Source organism: Haliotis rubra, unplaced genomic scaffold (genome assembly GCF_003918875.1).
Source record: "Haliotis rubra isolate DU_JTF1 unplaced genomic scaffold, ASM391887v1 Scf57, whole genome shotgun sequence".
Lineage (NCBI taxonomy): Eukaryota > Metazoa > Mollusca > Gastropoda > Lepetellida > Haliotidae > Haliotis > Haliotis rubra.
In genome coordinates, this window is record NW_025767268.1 from 1,228,394 (window position 1) to 1,249,810 (window position 21,417).

Below are 21,417 nucleotides of genomic sequence, written 5' to 3' on the forward strand. Positions count from 1 at the left end.
AACCTGGGACAAGCAATAATGTGTCGATGACCTATTCTGACCCTGGTTTCCTGACCTGGGACAAGCAATAATGTGTCGATGACCTATTCTATTCTGACCTGGGTTCCAACCTTGGACAAGCAATAATGTGTCGATGACCTATTCTGACCTGGGTTCCAACCTGGGACAAGCAACAATGTGTCGATGACCTATTCTGACCCTGGTTTCAACCTGGGACAAGTAATAATGTGTCGATGACCTATTCTGACCTGGGTTCCAACCTGGGACAAGCAATAATGTGTCGATGACCTATTCTGATATAGAACAAGTTTTATGGATAACAACTTCTTTATTTCGTGAGTGCGACGTTTCGATACAGATTCTTGTACCGTTGTCAAGCAGGAGTGATACATGAAGTGTAGGAGCTGCATATATATACTGTATATAACAATGAAACAACATAATAGACAAAGGAAACAACATAATTGCCATGATTGGCTAAGCAGTAAGCTGAAGAAGCCAGTGAGTACACAAAGGATAGTGAATGGAAGCCAGAGATGTAGTTACAATGAGATGTTAGAACAATAGATGCGATGTTTATACAATAGATTGGGCTTGGTGGAGGAGTGGATCATAAGCTGATGGAATGAAGTATCCTTGGTCGCGGTTGATGGTGGGCTTGTGGCGTTTGATGTGAATGGCTTCTGTGAGCTTGCGTTTAGTGAAGTCCGTTTGGTTGTTGGCGAGAATGGTGATGTCGGACCACTCTATTTGACATTGGGGTTAGCTTTCGATGCTTTAGCTGACTTGGGTGTCGGAATTAGCAAACAGAGGTGCGATGTTCTTTGACTCGGGTGTTGACCCACCGTCAACAACAACAACCCGAAATGTGTTATTTACAAAATAAACTGTGATTGTGGACAATGCAACATAGGTGAAACATCCCGACCCATCAACACCCGAGTCAAAAGAACATCGCACCTCTGTTGCTAATTCCGACACCAAGTCAGCTATCTCTGACCACATCAAAGCTAACCCCAATCATCAAATAGAGTGGTCCGACATCACCATTCTCGCCAACAACCAAACGGACTTCCCCACTAAACGCAAGCTCACAGAAGCCATTCACATCAAACGCCACAAGCCCCATCAACCGCGACCAAGGATACTTCATTCCATCAGCTTATGATCCACTCCTCCACCAAGCCCAATCTATTGTATAAACATCGCATCTATTGTTCTAACATCTCATTGTAACTACATCTCTAATCTGATTCACTATCACTTTGTGTACTCACTGGCTTCTTCCAGCTTACTGCTTAGCCAATCATGGCAATTATGTTGTTTCCTTTGTCTATTATATTGTTTCCATTGTTATATACAGTATATATATGACCTGGTATTCCTGCTTGACAACTGGGAAGAATCTGTATCGAAACGTCAATAATGTTGTTCCATGACTCAACTTCTAAAATGCCACTCTTGACCTATTCTGACCTGGGTTCCAACCTGGGACAAGCAATAATGTGTCGATGACCTATTCTGACCTGGGTTCCAACCTGGGACAAGCAATAATGTGTCGATGACCTATTCTGACCTGGGTTCCAACCTGGGACAAGCAATAATGTGTCGATGACCTATTCTGACAAAGGTTCCAACCTGGGACAAGTAACAATGTGTCGATGACCTATTCTGACAAAGGTTTCAACCTGGGACAAGTAACAATGTGTCGATGACCTATTCTGACCTGGGTTCCAACCTGGGACAAGCAATTATGTGTCGATGACCTATTCTGACCTGGGTTTCAATGTGCGATAAGCAATAATGTGCTGGGGACTCTTTTTTCTTTTCTGAAGTGGCGTTCCAATAGGAGACAAGTATTAATGCGCACAGCATCTATTCAAATCCGGGTTCTTACGAGATCAATGTGAGCTGAAAAACCAACACACAAAACAGATAAGAAATAACACAGGCGTCATTGATTAAACATTTATTTTGATTATACTTGATGGAAGTAACTCAGACCTTGACGTGGTGTAAGGGCAAAACATATAATGCGAGTAATTATATTTATATTTATCTTGTTGTGATTATCAACAGCTTCTGTGCATGTGTATCGAAAGTAACATAGCAACACCCAAACTGCACCCCATAACACACTTCACTGTAACACCACCTGCTTCAAGGTGGTCAGGGGTCGGTCAAATCGACAAGTTTGATTCCAGTCGTTCTAACAACACTTTCTTGTCTCACATTGTAAGACGTGTGTCCATTATACTGTGAGGAGTATCATCATTACACAGAGACATGTCTCGGGTTCATAGAAGTACTGATTACAAATGAAAGCCTGGGCTTAGTCAGCTGGCAAAAAATACGGCTTTTGACGATTGTTGATAGTTTTTCCATTCATGAGGTAAAGACAATGTAAACGAGATAATTCATTGGCGTTTTATATAAACCAGATGGTAGTACACTTTCATTCGCATCTTTGTACGACCACGTAGTACAACAATTCGTGGTGAGTTCTAAACCTATACCACGCGGCGTCGAGATCTATTTGTGGAATGTTATAGACCACGTATCTAGTTAATACATGAAATGTTCCTCACTTACTTCGAGGTTATGCTCGAAATTTTCCTTACTAAACGTCGAGTTAATACTTGAAATGTTCTTCACTATACCTCGAGTTTATACTTGAAATGTTCCTCACTTTACATCGAGGTTATACTTTAAATGTTCCTCACTGTACGTCGAGTTTAGTTCAAAACATATTCCTTGCTACACGTCGAGTTTAAAAATGAAATGTTCTTCACAGTACGTCGAGTTTATGCATAACATGGTCCTTGAGTCATACACGTGCGATAGCCATATCAGTAAACACAAAACCAACCCAACACAGCCAGGAACACCTATTCACCAAAGAAGTGCTTCTTTCAGAAATATACAACATACAAAACCGAAAAGTACATTTGGAAATTGAATACAATCAAACATTTACAAACATTAACAAAACGTCGCCAGACTGAAATCAGTCTCCGAAACACAGCAGCCTTTAGGTCCAAAACACAACTGTAATAACGGTATCAAATACCTCAACATGGAATAACCATTCTTGTTACTTACGTCACCATCAAACATAGGAGTACACTTTCTTTTGCCTGGCAGGTTGTAATATACTCTCCCAAAAATGAAACTCATATAGGAATTTCAACTGTATTTTTATGTTTATTTTGAAACATCTTGTAGGCGTTATGAGTCAATGAAATATAGCGAAAATTGCACACTGGGAATGCAGATTTATCCGTCTTTGGCACCAACTCAAGGAAAGTCAGTTTGAGTGTCACATGGAGACGTGTGATGGCGCTGAAGTCAATACCTCGTGTGACCACCGTGGGCATCCAGAACTGCACGGCATCGCCTCGGCATCGAACGAATAAGTCTCAGAATCTCGTGTTGCCCAATCGCAGCCCACTCTGCCTGTAGTGCCTGTGCGAGTTGCTGAAGTGTCTGGGGCTGAGGGTCACGGCATCGCACCCGTCTGTCCAGGGCATCCCACAGCTGATCGATCGGGTTTAAGTCCGGTGATCTTGAGAGCCAGGGGAGCACATTGATGTTGTGGTTCTGGAGGAAGTCTCTAGTGTGACGTGCTGTGTGGGGCCTGGCATTGTCCTGTTGAAACAACTCCGTCTGGCGATCAATGATTGGAAGGAGGTGTGGGCGTAGGATTTCGCCACAGTACCGTTGAGCTGTCAGGTTGCCCTGGATCATCACCAAATCACTTCTCCTACGGCAGGTGATCACCCCCCATATCATTAAACTGCCCCGGCCGAATCTGTCCACCTGGGGAACGCAAGCGTCGGCGAAACGTTCACGTCGACGTCTGTACACCTGCATTCTTCCATCGCGTCGTTCCAGTAGAAATCGTGATTCACCACTGAAGCAGATTCTACGCCAATTCGGTAGGTTCCTGGCCTGGACGTTGGTGCATCATTGAACTCGATGTCGACGTTGTTGTTGTCGAAGCACAGGGCCAAAATAAGGTCTTCTGGCACGTAAACCAGCCTCTCTCAACCTGTTCCTGACGGTCTGTGCAGAAAGCCTCCTCAATCCGAGTATTTGTCGAGCGGTACTGGTCGCCGTAGCTGTTCGATGACGCAGGTGATGTACCCGGATGTAGCGCTCCTGCGCCGCAGTGGTCGCTCGAGGTCGCCCACTACGAGGGGCATCTGCTATCGCATTCTGCCGGCGATATCTCTCCCAGAGCCGTGAAATGGTGCTTTGGTGAACATTCATGCGTCGGGCAACTGCACGTTGAGACTGGCCAGCTTCAAGCAAACCAATGGCGATATGACGGTTGACCATAGGACTCATAAACAGAGCAAAACCTTTTGTAAAATGAATCACGTTTTAATTCATTGCTACATGAAATTGCTATTTTCATGATGCGTTTCTTTTTTGGGAGAGTATATAATCATTTTGACTTTCACTCAGTGGCAAGTACGGTTTATTGAAAAAAGAGTGTTTTCTGGGCGACTCATAATGATCACGGAATAGTATTCTTTGCATACACGTTGCTGAATACAGTATTAGGCGTGTACAAATCAGTATTACGATCCATGTAAACAAGACCCATCCCATCCACACCATCCAGCCACCCATGCCGGGGCGGTGGGGTAGCCTAGTGGTTAAAGCGTTCGCCCGTCACGCCGAAGGCCCGGGTTCGATTCCCCACATGGGTACAATTTGTGAAGCCCATTTCTGGTGTCCCCCGCCGTGATATTGCTGGAATATTGCTAAAAACGGCGTAAAAACCATACTCACTCAGTCAGCCATGCCACCCTGGACGATATATACTCCGCATCACCTCACCGGGTCCTATTACCAGTAACGACAGTCCTCGGCCTGCTGAATGTAATCGGGAGTGATGGGTCTGTCATTACAGGATATGTGGAAATACCAGGAGAGGTCGAGGCTGCTGACAATGAGGCTGCTGAATCCTATCTATCTACTTCTGTCAGGAGAGACCTTCACTCGCGTATATGTTGACCTGTTCTTTTGAGAGACGGCGTTACGTTTCCTCGTGACAATAGATGTCATTGTGTAGACAGCGGGGAATCTGGACATTAAACTGTCAGATTGTTGTTGTTTTTATTCGTTATACTTTCACCATCCTGGTCAGGTGCCTTGTTCATTCTCAGCAACAATGAGTAAGTTTAGTTTAGTTTTAAGCCGGTTTTAGCAATATTCCAGCAATATCAAGGCTGGGGACACCAAAAATGGGCTTCACACATTGTACTAATGTAGGGAATCGAACCCGGGCCTTCGGCTGTGACGAGCGAACGCTTTAATCACTAGGCTACCGAACCAACCCATTGGCAACAGAGCTCCAATACTGATTGGGCCATCTTCATACACAGTCCTCGTGGACTCTTCAAATAAATAAATAAATGAGACAGAAACTTGACCGTAATCATCAGAAATCTCTGATAAGGGGTAATTCCATCACACCGTTCTGATTCAACTGCTTGGCAAATGAAAATATGCACCCGTGCTTGGTGGTAGCTAACAAGTTGTAGCAAACAAGCAAAGAAGAAATTGTTATTCAATGGTGATGCATTCGATATGGAATCATAGCTATGTTTGGGTCTCTGAGGTTGCAGTGTTTCAGCGACAGTTTTGATACCGTTTTTCTCCTGTCAGATCTAGTTTTCACTTCTATCGTATCATTTGTCAGGCAGTTAAGGTCAAACGCATGTGTAGCTCACTGACGACAGATAACCGAGACTGGTCAAATGATATCGGGTGATCCTAAGAATGTGAGCTTTTCCAGCCCCACCAACCACCAACCCCCCACGACAAACACACGCAATGGCAAGGCAATTGTTCATACATAGGGTACAAGTCAAAACAGGAAATGGCATCAGACAGTGTTCCTTGTCGATTATGTCTTTTAGTTACTTCCAGTCTGTCCATATCTCACCCAACATGTTGGACTATTGCCGAGTGCAACCAACCAACCAACCCTATACTGAAAATTGAATGTTTTACGAGCTGAGCTGCAGTACCTATTACCCGCCATCAGTATGTAAGGCGGTATTTAGTGGCATTAATGAAACTATTGAGCTGGAAGGATATAATGGAATATTAACAACATAATTGTGTATCTGGCATCGAGGGAAATATGTTACAGTGACTTCCTAATTATTTCACTGATCTGAAATACACAGTAGTGAGTGATTAGCACATTATAGAAAGGTTATATTTGTACCCAGGCATGGCAATTTTTGCATGACATCGATAATATCATCTTTAATGGCACTGTTTGCAGCTGACACTTCCATTACAATTTCTTATAGCTTATCTTAATATTTTACAATGTCGTGTTATTAGTAATATATTTTATACAGGTAAAGTTGAAGTTGTACATCTTCATAAGTTGATAGTCACTGAAGAACAATGTCTTGTGATAAAGTCTTTGAATCTAGGATTGGCACGTCCAACTTGGAACTCATGGGGACTGCTTGTTTTTGTACATAGACGAGGTCTGAGTTGATAGTGTAGTTATTTCATTTAGGCCCACAAGACCACACAGACGGTTTCTGTAGTAGCCACAAGACAAGATATTCAACTTCAAGGACTCACTAGATGGACAAGAACGTATTTCAAGTTTTGGACTGTTCTTTTTGAAGATGGACGAGGTCTGAGATGACCTGATGTGATGTCATGGTTACTCGTTAGATTTTCATATTTCTCTCTTCTGTCTTCCTGATCTGTAATTCACACACAGAGAGGAGATGACTATCATAAACTGACCTGTTGAAGTTAAAAATATTTCTACCCACGAAGGAATAATTCTTTCCATTTCTAACGGTACAATACAAACACCCAATGATGTACGCCCAGCCTTGGCAATACACTTTCAGTGGTTTTAATTCATTAAGAGGGCCCACAAGGGACCAGTTCCAAAATTCTGTACAGAAAATTTGTCCGTCCAGTCGCGTAGGCGTTGTCCGTGATGTGGGAATAAACAATCTCCTCCCGTTGTCAGACAAGGCCTAAAAGGAAAAGCATGAACCTCATAATAGCACCATCATATGTGCTATGTGGTGTAGGTGATGTTGACACAGATGTCGGCGTTGGGATTTATTCATGAAGCAGTTATGTCACGCGATACTATAATGGACTCTAATTCTTCTATAATAAGTTTGTAACTCGAAGAATGTATCACAGTTACAAGATCCGCTACAGCTCATTGGATAATAACCTGTTATCACATGATATCAAGTGTGTGTGAAGGTTTCCGATAGGCCTAGACGGGGAGGAACCAACATGGAATACTCCTGGGTATGTTAACACCCCACTCTAATCACTGTAGCAACCATGCAATACGTGCATTTATATATTTACAGGGCGAGTAGGGGTGAAAACTACCGTCGCAGTTGTTTCGCAAATTCTCTGGTCCCAACCCCTTCTTTATATTAGAGTAATATACGAATATATATCCCAAATTGGAGATAAATTATACGCTCTTTTGAACTACGTACAACTTGCTCTTCTACATTTAACTCCAAGTAGGCATTCGATACATTAACTGTTATGAGAATCGAAATAAACATTTCACATAGGCGAGAACGGATCCTCGATACATGTATTTTCTTTCCTCACACAATCACCTGCCACATCTGTGCAAGTGTAGAGCAATGCACACCGATTGTCCAACCAATGTATATCCAGATAATGTGGACTGCAAACTTCACACCATTATTCGATCAAATAATCAAACAGTGGATGTCTGGAATACCCATTTTGTCCTTAAATAGTGTAAATACATTTCCTTTTTACCTGACTCGGCGATGGTTGATGTATAGTTGAGTGTTTACATTGCTTAGCGTCCATATTGTCTTGTCCATCCTATATGTTATACGTGTACTCTATGGTTCTCGCTTGCTACTGATAAAAATACGTTTCAATTTCAGTTTGTCATCGCTTACATGTGTTGTGTTCTTAACTTCTCGTGTTTGCGATTTTGCTGTGGATCTATATTACAGTAACTCGATCTGTCAATCTTGTCTATTCCTCGCCATCTCGATTGTTCGAATATTATGAAGTTACAATACGGCCCCGCTCATACAATGTACCAACTACGGTAATACAGTTCTGATAATGGATATACGCTTACTAAATATGTTTCTTCATGTTATCACATTATGTTTACAGAGTGACATTAATTATAAGCATAAGGTTATATAAGATTTCAAAACCTGATGTTCTGACACATTAAGAGCGGTTCGCTTCCCATTCGCCGCGAGTCGTGATTTCAGTAACTGCGTTGTTCATTAGGACCTTGTTTAGTTAACATTGGTCATCGTGTGATTCATTCCAACAGACTCAAATTTTCTATGCGTATTTTACCCGGATACACTCAAAATGTAGCGGTACACATCTCGGCCCATATTCTGTAGACAGTGGGTGGGAGAGTTGGTTTTTACGGCACTTTAGCACTATTTCAACACTATTGCAGAAACGGGTTTGGGGCTTGAGAAAATCGAACCCGGCCTTCAAGCTTGACCAGCAAACGCGTTAACCACTAGTCTACCCAACAGTGAAAATATGATTTGCATTGTTGACAATATTTCCCATTTTTTCCACTATTGATTTCATGGGACATTCAGCCAACCCTCGTTGAGTCGAAAGCATCGAACGTATGCTTACTTACGCGTTGTTCGAGAAAAACGGAGTGAGGTGTCCGCCCTTCAGCATTCTTTGGCCCTGGAGGTTAGTTAACGACATGTGTAATGGAGTTCGAGTTAAGGAACGTTATATATAAATCAGGTAATTGTTAATTAACTCCTCACTAAAACAATTACCATGCAATCTGGGAGAGTGCCATAAGTTTGGGATCAGTACACAGTGTTATAGTGTTACCTACTCCCACAGTGTTCCCTGTCAGAGGACCGTGCCTGAGACACAGCTGGGCTGTGGCAATGACACACAAGGAATGTATGAATATGCAGAGTATTATGCGAGCATCTGACAGTTTGACTGAATTCTGTCAGATAAGCCATCTCCACCCCTCCACGTCACAGACGCTGTGAGCTGTATGCGTTATCAGGCATGACAAGCCCGTTATATGTGTGTTGTGTACAACAATGGGTTGTTGTCTTGGCTTCAAGTGCTTCCCGGTACACTGTACACCCGTCCCCCTGTAGAACGCTGAGTGGGTCGGATCAATCGCCTTCTCTCCACCAGAACATTGAGTGTGACCACCTCAAGGGGCGGTGGGGTAGCCCAGTGGTTAAAGTGTTCGCTCGTCACGCCAAAGACCCGGGTTCGATTTCCCACATGGGTACAGTATGTGAAGCCCATTTATACTGTCCCCCGCCGTGTTATTGGTGGAATATTGCTAAAAGCGGCGTAAAACTAAACTCACTTAATCATTCACTGACTCACTCACTCACCAACCCCAACACTACCTCTAAAACGTCTGATGTTTCTGACCACCCTCCCCTCTCCCCATGAACGTCTTGTATGTCAGACCCTCCTCCAAAATCCATCTCCTCCCCCTAACTAATCTCCCTGACCAAAGAATCCTGAAGGTCGGATATCTCAGTCCGCATTTCTCGAACAACGCACCCGTGAAGGTTCGGGTTAGAATTGATCTACAGTAACCCATGCTTGTCGTAAGAGGCGACTAACGGGATCGGGTGGTCAGGCTCGCTGACTTGGTTGACACATGTCATCGGTTCCCAAATGCGCAGATCGATGCTCATGCTGTTGATCACTGGATTGTCTGGTCCAGGCTCGATTATTTACAGACCGCCGTCATATAGCTAGAAATATGGCTGAGTGCGGCGTAAAACTTAACTCACTCACTCGAACAACGCATTCGATACATTCGACTCAACGAGGGTTCGCTGAATGTCTTGTATTACTGACCACCCGCCACGCCAAAGACTGTGGTTCTAACCCATGTGACATATATGAAGCCCTCAACCTCAGTCACTAATGTGATGTACTTCCAAGACGAGGTAGGTTCCCGGCCATGTCGGTATGCCGCCCACGTGTCTGTGTGTGCATGACACAGGCGAACAGACACCTGGTATATCCCCTGCCACGGAATGAATGCCCTGTGTCAACACCGTCAGGACCTATCCCCACAGTCAGCTGGTGGAGGGTTGTTGTATACGGAGCAGTCGGCAATAGACTTGCATGTCACAAATTGTGTCACAGGACACATGTAACAAGTTATCTCGACATTAAATGGCTGCAGAAGAGATTCACACGGTAAAGATTTCAACACATATCCGGGGTTATGGTTAGCCTTCTAAGGGACCGTTCATAATTTATGGCTAGGGGGGTGATGATGCTTTTTATGGAGAAGCATGTACAATGTGAGTGACACCCCCCCCCTAAAATGTATGTACAAAGTAAGTGACACCCCCCTGCTTGTCATGTACAAAATCAACACACACACACACGCACGCGCGCGCACACACACTAATACACACACCTTGCCATAAATTATGAAGGGTCCCTAAGGAAGGGTTTAGTGATACTTTGGAGTGCAAATTATATACCAGTGGTAATGCTTTCAAACAATACACTGTCACAAGCCGCTGTGCCTGAGTCAGTATTAAGGACTTTCTGTGACAGATTTTCGCCCACAAGAACTGTTAAATTTAAAAAATTTAAATATTAAATTGTGAATAATGTGATCTGAAGTGTCCATATATCAGCAACTAAGTGTATTTTGGACAATTGTGTATTTGTATTTGTAACAATCCAAAACAGGAAACTGAGGCTGAAATATGTTAAAAGTCCGTATTTGGCCTGTTGAGGAAATGATTTATTACAAGTGTAAGTCTTTAACATAAAATGAACTTTTCAAGAAAAAAATGGTGACCGACTTGCTCAGCGGCTGAATATGGTGAGAGTCTCCAGACGGTCATAACGTGCAAGCTGTTGTTTGAAATCTTTTCTGTACTTTTAAGACTTTTTATTCTCAAGTGACCATTATCAACACATTTCCGCTTTACTTAATATTAGAGTGAGTGGGTGAAAGAGTTTAGTTTTACGCCGCACTCAGCAATATTCCAGCGGTCAGTAAACAATCGAGTCTGGACCAGACAATCCAATGATCAACAGCATGAACATCGATCTACGCAATTGGGAACCGATAACATGTGTCAACCAAGTCAGCGAGCCTGACCATCCGATCCCGTTAGTCGCCTGTTACGACAAGCATGTGTTACTGAAGATCAATATTCTAACCCGGACCTTCACGGGTCACTTAAAATTAGACAAAATAGCAGTCTAAGAATAAAATCAAACTCTCACGTCACCAGAACGTATTAGTGTGAACGTGAGTAAGTGAATATTGCTTAACGCTGTATCAGTACGTTTGCAGCTATTCGCTACGAGTTGTGCATGTGAAGTGCTTGATCAGAATTGATCCGACGTAATAGTAAGATTGCTCATCCAACAGCATTAGGTGGGACAGCTTTGTGGTTCAGGCGTTCTCTCGACCCGGATTTGATTTCCCACATGGGTACAGTATATAAAGCCCATCCCTGGGTGTCCCGACGTGACATTAATGGAATATTGCTAAAAGCGGCGCAAAACACCACTCACTCACCCACAACAGTATTATGTAAATACTGTGCTTAATACTGTATATAAACCATTTCGAGTTCAAGTACAAAGTCAAAAACAATAGTCAGCTAAGCAATATTGTGCTGACAAATTTAGGAATAACAACTTCTTATATTTTTACAGAAGAAGAAGAAATATAGTTTATTAGAGTCACATGCTGCAATTAATTAAAAAAAGTCGTTACATTATTACAGGGATTTAAATTCAGCATCCGGCCAAATGGCCTATGAGACACATGTAGAATCACAGTTGCATAAAAACACTGGTAATAAAATCACACCCACACATAAACACACGCAAGCCCAAACATATACAGACACACACACGCACACACGCACACACACTAAGTTGAGTTTTGCGCCGCTTTTAGCAATATTCCAGCAATATCACGGCGGGGGACACCAGAAATGGGCTTAACACATTGTGCCCATGTGGGGAATCGAACCCGGGTCCTCGGCGTGACGAGCCAACGCTTTAACCACTAGGCTACCCCACCGCCCCACACACATTACATAAATTATCAGTATTTAACACACGTGTCACGTGTGGTCTCACCCTAGGCGTGTCAGTCTGTTAAAATTGCATCTGTTCATCTAAAGTGAACGGGTACCCGGGGGCAGCTTGGGTTATCCGGGTAATAATGTGTTTGCGCCTTGAGTATGCACAAGAGCCCGGATACAGACATTTTATGAATAGCCACTATTATTATTTACTTCCAAACTTCTAAAATGCCACTCAAAGAATAAACCAATATCATTAAACGGAAATGTTGCCTCTAATAGATCTTAAAAATGTCGCCCCATCCCCATACCTCTCCTGGCTCCGCTCTCTCCTGACACTCCTGTCGTGTAAACAACCACCATGGGAGTTTCAACGGGGTTCACAGAAACAGTTGTAAGTTGATCAAGTAAATCAGCTGACTACGTGATGTTAGTGTGTTTCCCTCGACCTCCCCTGACCAAGTGTTGATACATGGTGCATTGTTCTGGGTGTGATGAAATATTACATGTCCCTGTCGACAGCTTCACATTCTCACTCTCCCCCAGATAACAAGGACACTGTGGGTGGTGCTGGGGTGTCAACTATCTCTGTATCTGAATATCGACAATGTTGCAGTCATTGCAACAGAGGACAGAGGGGGTCTGTACGTGGGGACAGCCTGGTCAATTAGCTGCAACACGTCCTGACAAGCTAGCACATGCACATGCACACACACATAGATGTAGCCCTATCTGCAGTGGATCGGGGAATATCATGAGTACAAGTATTTGATAAACTGCGAGTGGCGTGCACGTCACATGTTAAGAATACCGTAAATCTTTGAATAAACGCCGAATATTTTCTTGTTTAATCGCACTCTGCAAAACTGCAGGTCTGTGAAGGCGTGTTGTAAATAATTGAGTTGGCCAGACAAAGCAGTGACTGATATCGTGAACAAAAGAAATATACAACACAACGGGATTAGCCTTCCTTGGTCCTATTCACCAACCTAGACCATCGCACTGTAACACTCATACCTGACCGCCGTGATATTGCTGTACTATTGCTAAAAGCGGTGTAAAACTAAACTCACTCACTGATACCTGACCTCTGTTAGTCTAGGGTGGTGGATAGGACCGAGGAAGGTTGAGACATTGAGAACAAGTCAACACTTAACCCCAGATCAGATACGAGCACAGGAAATAGCGTCACGAACAAACACCTTAACCACAGGGCTAATCCCGCTGTAGTCGAATAGCAGATACAGCTGAAAATACGTCATTATTTGATTTACTGAAAGAGTTCTTTAATTTAAAAGATAGGATAATAAATTTTGAAAATGCACTAATAATAGACTTTAATGTACTGTATTCATGCACTTTTTCAGGCTCATGGCTGTAAAATATATTTAACGAAAGAATTCCTTAAACGATTACCCCTCTATTCGACTCTACAGCAGCACGTGTCACATTCATCATAGGCTTCTCTGTACAACGAACGGGATGTCGCTGTACTGAGATTAATGAAACCATATACTCTCCCAAAAAAGAAACGCATCATGAAATAGCAATTTCATGTAGCAATGAATTAAAACGTGATTCATTTTACAAAAGGTTTTGCTCTGTTTATATGTCCTATGGAGTTTTGAAACATCACAACAAAATCAGATAGTCTCAATGATGGGTATAAAAAGGTTGATCGCTGTCTGTCGATTATTCACTGTATTTGGAATATTGTTGACGAACGCAAAATGCCACGTCAAAGTGAAGTCAACCGTCATATCGCTATTGGTTTGCTTGAAGCTGGCCAGTCTCAACGTGCAGTTGCCCGACGCATGAATGTTCACCAAAGCACAATTTCACGGCTCTGGGAGAGATATCGCCGGCAGAATGCGGTAGCAGATTCCCCTCGTAGTGGGCGACATCGAACGACCACTGCGGCGCAGGATCGCTACATCCGGGTACATCACCTGCGTCATCGAACAGCTACGGCGACCAGTACCGCTCGACAAATACCCGGATTGAGGAGGCTTTCTGCAAAGACCGTCAGGTACAGGTTGAGAGAGGCTGGTTTACGTGCCAGAAGACCTTATTTTGGCTCTGTGCTTCGACAACAACATCGTCGACATCGAGTTCAATGGTGCACCAACGTTCAGGCCTGGAACCAACCGAATTGGCGTAGAATCTGGTTCAGTGATGAATCACGATTTCTATTGGAACGACGCGATGGAGGAATGCGGGTGTGCAGACGTCGATGTGAACGTTTCGCCGACGCTTGCGTTCCCCAGGTGGACAGATTCGGCCGGGGTAGTGTTATGATGTGGGGAGCGATCACCTGCCGTAGGAGAAGTGATTTGGTGATGATCCAGGGCAACCTGACAGCTCAACGGTACTGTGACGAAATCCTACGCCCACACCTCCTTCCAATCATTGATCGCCAGAGGGAATTGTTTCAACAGGACAATGCCAGGCCCCACACAGCACGTCACACTAGAGACTTCCTCCAGAACCACAACATCAATGTGCTCCCCTGGCCCTCAAGATCACCGGACTTAAACCCGATCGAACATCTGTGGGATGCCCTGGACAGAAGGGTGCGACGCCGTAACCCTCAGCCCCAGACACTTCAGCAACTTGCACAGACACTACAGGCAGAGTGGGCTGCGATTGGGCAACACAAGATTCTGAGACTTATTCGTTCGATGCCGAGGCGATGCCGTGCAGTTCTGGATGCCCACGGTGGTCACACGAGGTATTGACTTCAAACTTACTTTCCTCGAGTTGGTGCCAAAGACGGATAAGTCTGCATTCCCAGTGTGCAATTTCGCTATATTTCATTAACTCATAAAGCCTACAACATGTTTCAAAATAAACATAAAAATACAGTTGAAATTCTTATATGCGTTTCTTTTGGGAGAGTATACATGCAGATAACATCGGCATTTTGACCGATGAGCGAGGCACTGAATCAATACAGCTATGTGTTTATCATTATGTTTGACATATATTTCGGTTTTGTTTATCAAAGTACGGAACGGAGAAAAGATATAAATAGATACATATCCCTCCCTAGTTATGTAACAAAAGTGGATGTCTGTTACAACCTCGACCTTAGTTTGAGACCCTCCGGCAGCGAGATAACCCGACAACCGTGTGTCTATACATCTGATATCAAACATCAGCTTCTTATAAATAATTAAACTAATTTAAAATCTATTTTTCCTAAATTGCCTCCCTCAGAAGAAAAGAGTCTTTCATAGCACTTAAGGTTTTTTCTGACTTTTAAAACTTTGGACTCATTTCTGAGACCTTCACTCGTATCTCGGTAGGACTGGATTGTTTTTTCTGCTGACTTCAGCAAATCCCGAGGCCTTATCTCAAAGGGAAGCTTGAAGCTAAGTGACATTTGTATCAAGTTGTAGTCTGGGTGTCCAACAGGGATACAGAAAAAACTTGTCTAAACGACGAGGAATTAGCGCCAGCGTTAGCACTGCCACTAAGTCAGATCACTGATATAGCCAGCATTGCACATGGTCGAAGGATGTTTTTACGATTATCTATAGGCCTAAAATAGAACGAATATGAATAAGTATTTTGTGGCTCATTGTGAACTAACTCCGCTCTGGGCATTATTTCATTTCTGGACCGTCTACGACTTGCGATCTGTTGGCTCTCCTTCCACTGTAAACCCCAGGAATACCCAGTTCCAGGCTACCCACAACAAGATATGTCTTGACCCATATATCCAACGAAGCCGAAAATAATGAATAAATAGAGCCCACTGTACCTTGGGTGTCGTAAGAAATGTAGGTTAATGTTTATATAAACTGACGCAGAAAAGAAAGTGGACGTCAGGTGTTTGGGTATTATATTTAAACGTCTTTTCATTGTAACTTACAAGTAACGTCTGCTGAAAAGAGTTTCGGTGGCAATGAAATGCGCGGTCACCTGACGTTGAAACGTCGTGACGTTGAAGGAGTCGAGGCAAGAATGTGGCCCACCAGCCTTTCACGTTTTTGAACGATCAAGCGGCGAACAATTTACCACGACAGCAGTTTTTGACATCCATGTGCATGCACATGCACATGTTGCAAGTGCTCATTCCGAAAGCGCTGACGTAGCAAAACGTAGTATGAGTGAGTGAGTTAAAATTTAACTTCACCTCGGCAAAAACGTAGTGTGAAAAGAATGTAATTAAGTGTTGCCACAATAATGAATGACAGCTATTTCATCATGAATGAATCTGTTGGTAGTCATAACGCCTCGTACCCTGTGTGCATGAAGAGACAACACTGTCTACCTTCCCACAGTGACCGCCTCCGTGGTGTAGTGGTTAGAGCGTCCGCCCAGAGAGCGGAAGGTCGCGGGTTCGATCCCCGATCGCGTCATACCAAAAGACGTTAAAATATGGTACTTGTTGGTCCCTGCCTGGCGCTCAGCATTAATGGGTACAACAAGGACTGGTCGGATCGGAGTCAGTATAATGTGTCTGAGTGGGATAGTCATGCTTCACTGCGGCATAGTATCTCAGTGGGCTAGCACTATAAAACCAGCTTCAGTCTGGGCTAGTACAAGCAGCCGCACATACACATACACACGCATGCACGTCGTCATATGAGCGAAACATTCTCAAGCACGACGTTAAACCCAATTTCACCTCACCTCACCTACTTTCCCACATTGTTTGAGAAGAACATAGATGACAACGTCTTGTCCATGCATATAGAGCGACGTTTTGGCGTAGATGGTTACGCCGTTATCAAGCTTGAAGTGTCTTTTACGGGGCGGTGTGCTAGCCTGGTGGTTTAAGCGTCCCACCGACACAAAAAAAGTCCCGGGTTCGATTACAGTGTAAGAATGTACACCGAAACGTCACTCTATGCAATAAACAAGTTTCTTTGAGAGGCATTTTAGAAGTTGTGTAGGTGAAGGAAAACCAAGTTCTAGGGATAGTCAACTTCTTTATTACAATGGGCGCGACGTTTCGGTGTAAGTCACTTGCTTGATAACGGTGATAGTACCTACACTGAAACGTCGCACTCATTGCAATAAAGAAGTTGACTATCCATAGAACTTGGTTTTCCTTCAACAAACAAGTTGTTTCCATCAAGTCGTATCCTGTGTTACTTTCCCACACTGTTATATATATATATATCATCTGGATTGTAGATGTGTACTTATCAACTTATACTGTTATATCTGCATCTCCTCACGCGATGTTTGCAATTTCTGTATGTTTTAATATATTGAAATATACTCATGCCAATATCGGTTGTCACCCCTTCAATTTTTAATTGGAGAGGGGTGTGGGATGGGGTGTGAGGTTGGGGTGGGGAGGGGGTGACAACCATTATTGGCATGAGTATATATTACATCTGGCGCTTTCAAGAAGATATCACTTAAAATTATTTTGCTGTTCATCACTGGATTGTCTGGACCAGACTCGATTATTAACAGACCGCCACCATATATCTGGAGTATTGCTGAGTGCCTCGTAAAACAACAAAGAAAACCAAACCATACTTTTTTTGGAATAGACGCTTCATTGTGATCGCCAAACCACGCATCTCATAAAATATATTACGGGCGCTTTAAAAGTAAAGCCCGTTTCCTGTGATAATGGTTGATTTGCTTGCGAGTGATGTATGATAATGTATGTCTTGCAGATTCCCTTCACCGGCTCCAGCATGAACACTGCACGGAGCTTTGGCCCGGCTGTTGTGATGTGGAACTGGACACACCACTGGGTAGGTACATCAGTGAGTGAGTGAGTGAGTCGGGCGAGAGGTAAATGGAGTTGCTTTGATCAGTATTTCAGTATTTCACCATGTGCAAAAACGCATTATGTCGGAAGGATCGTTCTTGGTCAGATGCACTGGGCGAATCACTCATACGAGGATATTTCTATATATCATCAACTTTATGATGTAGCATAGTGGATAAAGCGTTCCCTCGTCACGCTGTTCAAAGCGGGTTCCATTCCCCACTTTGGTATGTAATGTGTGAAGCCCATTTCGGGCGCTCTCATCGTTGATATTCCTGGAATATTGCTAAGAGCGCAAAACGTTAGTCAGTAATAACACACACGCTGCTTATAATATTTACATTTGTTTCTCCCACAGGTGTACTGGGTGGGGCCGATCATAGGGGGTGTGGCAGCCGGCCTCCTCTACGAGCACGTGTTCGCCGTCAACGCGTCCATGTCTAAGGCAAAGGCGTGCATGTTGTCTAGCGCCTACGACGACGAGAAGTACGAGGCCCAGAAGCTGAAGATCCGCATCTTGGAGGAAGATGATGACGTAGAGACGATCAACCTGAAGGAAGCGGAGGCTGGGGAGGGGAAGGGGGCTAAGTCGAACCATGACGACCCCCAGGTCGAGGTGTAGAACAGACTGTACGCTGTGCCGCTAAGTCTCGGCGTTCTCTCGCGTCTTACCAAACTGCTACTACGGTCGTAGCTACGTACTGCTCCGTTTTGAAATTCAGGTTTGAGTTCAGTTTCGTACTGGATCGCGAGTTCAGGTTTTACATTGCTTGGCAAAATTGGAATTCTAATTTGAAGGTGTATCTATATACACGCTGATTTGATGTAAAAATGTAACTCACCCTTCAGTTTCATTTCTGATACGGATACGGATTTCATTAACATCAGCTTCCCAGTTCCTAAAACTTTTCCCTTGATGTATACCCAAGTTTGTTTGAAATGTGTTGGCTAGAAATACGAACGCGCTAAGATTCATACGCTTTTACTATATTTAAAAACAACTGCAATGGAAAACCTCGACGTTTTCTGGTTCATAACTTTGCAATATCCGAAGTAATCGGTTCAGATATCTAAGTACGTGAGTGTAAGGTTTGCCAGCTATGAACAAATTTCATAATTTCTTCAGTGTTCACTTAAATGGCCCCTGTGGAGGCCAGGGGAACTTGTGTTTGCCTCCATGCGCATGTTTCAAAGTCAGGGATTTGTAACTATACTTGATCTACAAGCTAATGTCAGATGGTAAGATGGGACGATATGAAGCTACGATTGTAGAGTTGGCTAATAGATAGTGCGAGCATGACGCGACCGGTCTTAGTAAGAACAAAATTCTCTGAAATTGGGGAACGTTTCACAGAAACTGTGTCAGTGTGTTATTTTCTGAACCGGCGCTTGAATTATGTTTTCACAAAAGAGTGTATTGGATAAAACGGAGAAGCATACGTTTTCGCGGAGTATGGACAAAGGGAGACTACTCGGACGGTCTTTTTGTTTGGTTGGTTCACGACTTGTTTGTGACAAAACGAAATCAGTATGAAAAATGGAAGTATTAACAATGGCGCATTTACGTCATCCGACAATAATGGTGTCTACATAATATGTCATTATTCACAATATATCCCATTTTGTCCTTAGTGTTTAAAGGACACATTTATTTTAATGTACACATTAGCCTAGTAACTCGACAGTTAACGAGTTGATGTATATTTTTCAGTTTTCCATCAAATAGATATTTTAGTGTTTTTTGATACATGTACTTTAATTTTGCATGGTAAATTTTCAGCCATTAGGTAACTGTGAAACTGTGCTAGACATTATGTCTTCTGAATGACAAACAAACGGAATTTTAAGTAATGTCGGAATGCATTCAAGCCAGCTTGCCGACTGTCTGTATATTTAGGTTCAGGAGAAAGGGGATGGCCCGGTTCCTCAAAGCGATCTTAGCGTTAACCTTGTCACAAGTCAGTGTTAAGGTATGAGACTTGTGATTTTCTAATACCTGCTTTACATGCACACATTTACACACAGGAGTATATTTGCTTATGTAAGTAAATTTATTTATAGTAAGTAAATTGACAACGTAAACGTCACAAAACGAATTCACTTACATAAGTATTTATACCCCTGGACCTGGATTTTCGAAGCTCTCCTAGTGTTAAGATGATCGCAAATGCCATACTTATTAGCTCTAAGAGAACTTGGAAAATTTAGGCCCTGGAGTAAAATTACACCTGCTCCAGAGGTGAGTGAGTGAGTTTAGTCTTATGCTGCACTCAGCAATATTCCAGTTATATGGCGGCGGTCTGTAACACTCGAGTCTGGACCAGACAATCCAGGGACCAACAGCATGAACATCGATCTACGCAACTGAGATGATGACATGTGTCCACCCAATCAGCGAGCCTGACCACCGATCCAGTTAGTCACCTCTTACGACAAGCATGGGTTACTGAAGAACAATTCTAACCCAGATCTTCACGGGTCGCTCCAGAGGTAAAGTAAAAGTATATTTACTCCTGGAGTAAAATACAAATTGATCTTGTAAGTGACACTTTAGTGTTAAGGTCGCTTTGTGAACGTGGACCTGGATTGTTAGTGTTCAGGTTAAGGCCCCGTATTTAGTTACCGTGGAACAAGTAAATGGTGTAACTGTAGTGAAACTATTACATCTGTTGTATAGTGATAACCTCGTCTATATAAGACATACGTCTCCTTGCCTATTCTGCATACCGCCCATATCTTCTTAGGTGTTGGGTGGTGCAATATTGGCGCAAACCATAGTTATGCGGTACCCGCTGTTGTTGCCATAGCTACCTTATCTATCCAGTATCATGTTACCATAGCAACGTGTCATGGTCTGCGTAACAATCTGCGTTTCTATAGGAACCGCCTCTAGTTTGTGGAGTTTGTGGTGTCTTGTATAACCATGTACGTCATTAGATTATCAATAAATCTCACCTATCACGTTTTCTGATTCATCGTTGTACTGTCTTCGACATATTTATTAATATATATCAAATTAAGAAATAGCCAATCAAACTTTGCCCTTTTATGAATCCGCTGAACAAGAGCAGTGAAGGAGGCGGTAAGTGAATGTGGATATATGCCAGGGCCAAATCTATACGTCAAAAGTCCGTTACGAACAGCAAGAGGCTAAAAATACGCGTCTAGTCACGGGGATTGAGTGAGTGAATTACGACATACAGCCTGGGCCAAATCTACACGTTGAGAGTGAGTGAGTTTAGTTTTATTCAGCAATCAGCAATATGGAAATATACAGCGGTCTGTAAATAATCGAGTCTGGAACATTCAACCCAGTGATCAACAGCATGAGCATCGAAATTGCACACTGGGAATGCAGACTTATCCGTCTTTGGCACCAACTCGTCACATGGAGACGTGTGGTGGCGCTGAAGTCAATACCTCGTGTGACCACCGTGGGCATCCAGAACTGCACGGTATCGCCTCGGCATCGAACGAATAAGTGCCTGTGCGAGTTGCTGAAGTGTCTGGGGTTGAGGGTTACGGCATCGCACCCGTCTGTCC

At 43.3% G+C, this 21,417-nt stretch overlaps 1 protein-coding gene across 1 annotated transcript in view; it reads left to right on the forward strand.

Annotated features, from left to right (window-relative positions):
• The window catches only part of LOC124254244 (aquaporin-5-like), a 34,611-nt gene extending 14,645 nt beyond the window's left edge, over positions 1-19,966 (forward strand). Inside the window, exons 2-3 of the mRNA XM_046688151.1 lie at positions 17,777-17,857; positions 18,233-19,966. Of these exons, the coding sequence (XP_046544107.1) occupies positions 17,777-17,857; positions 18,233-18,496 (345 nt within the window). The 3' untranslated portion in view covers positions 18,497-19,966. The remainder of the gene's footprint in view (positions 1-17,776; positions 17,858-18,232) is intronic.
• Positions 19,967-21,417: the final 1,451 nt, after the last annotated feature.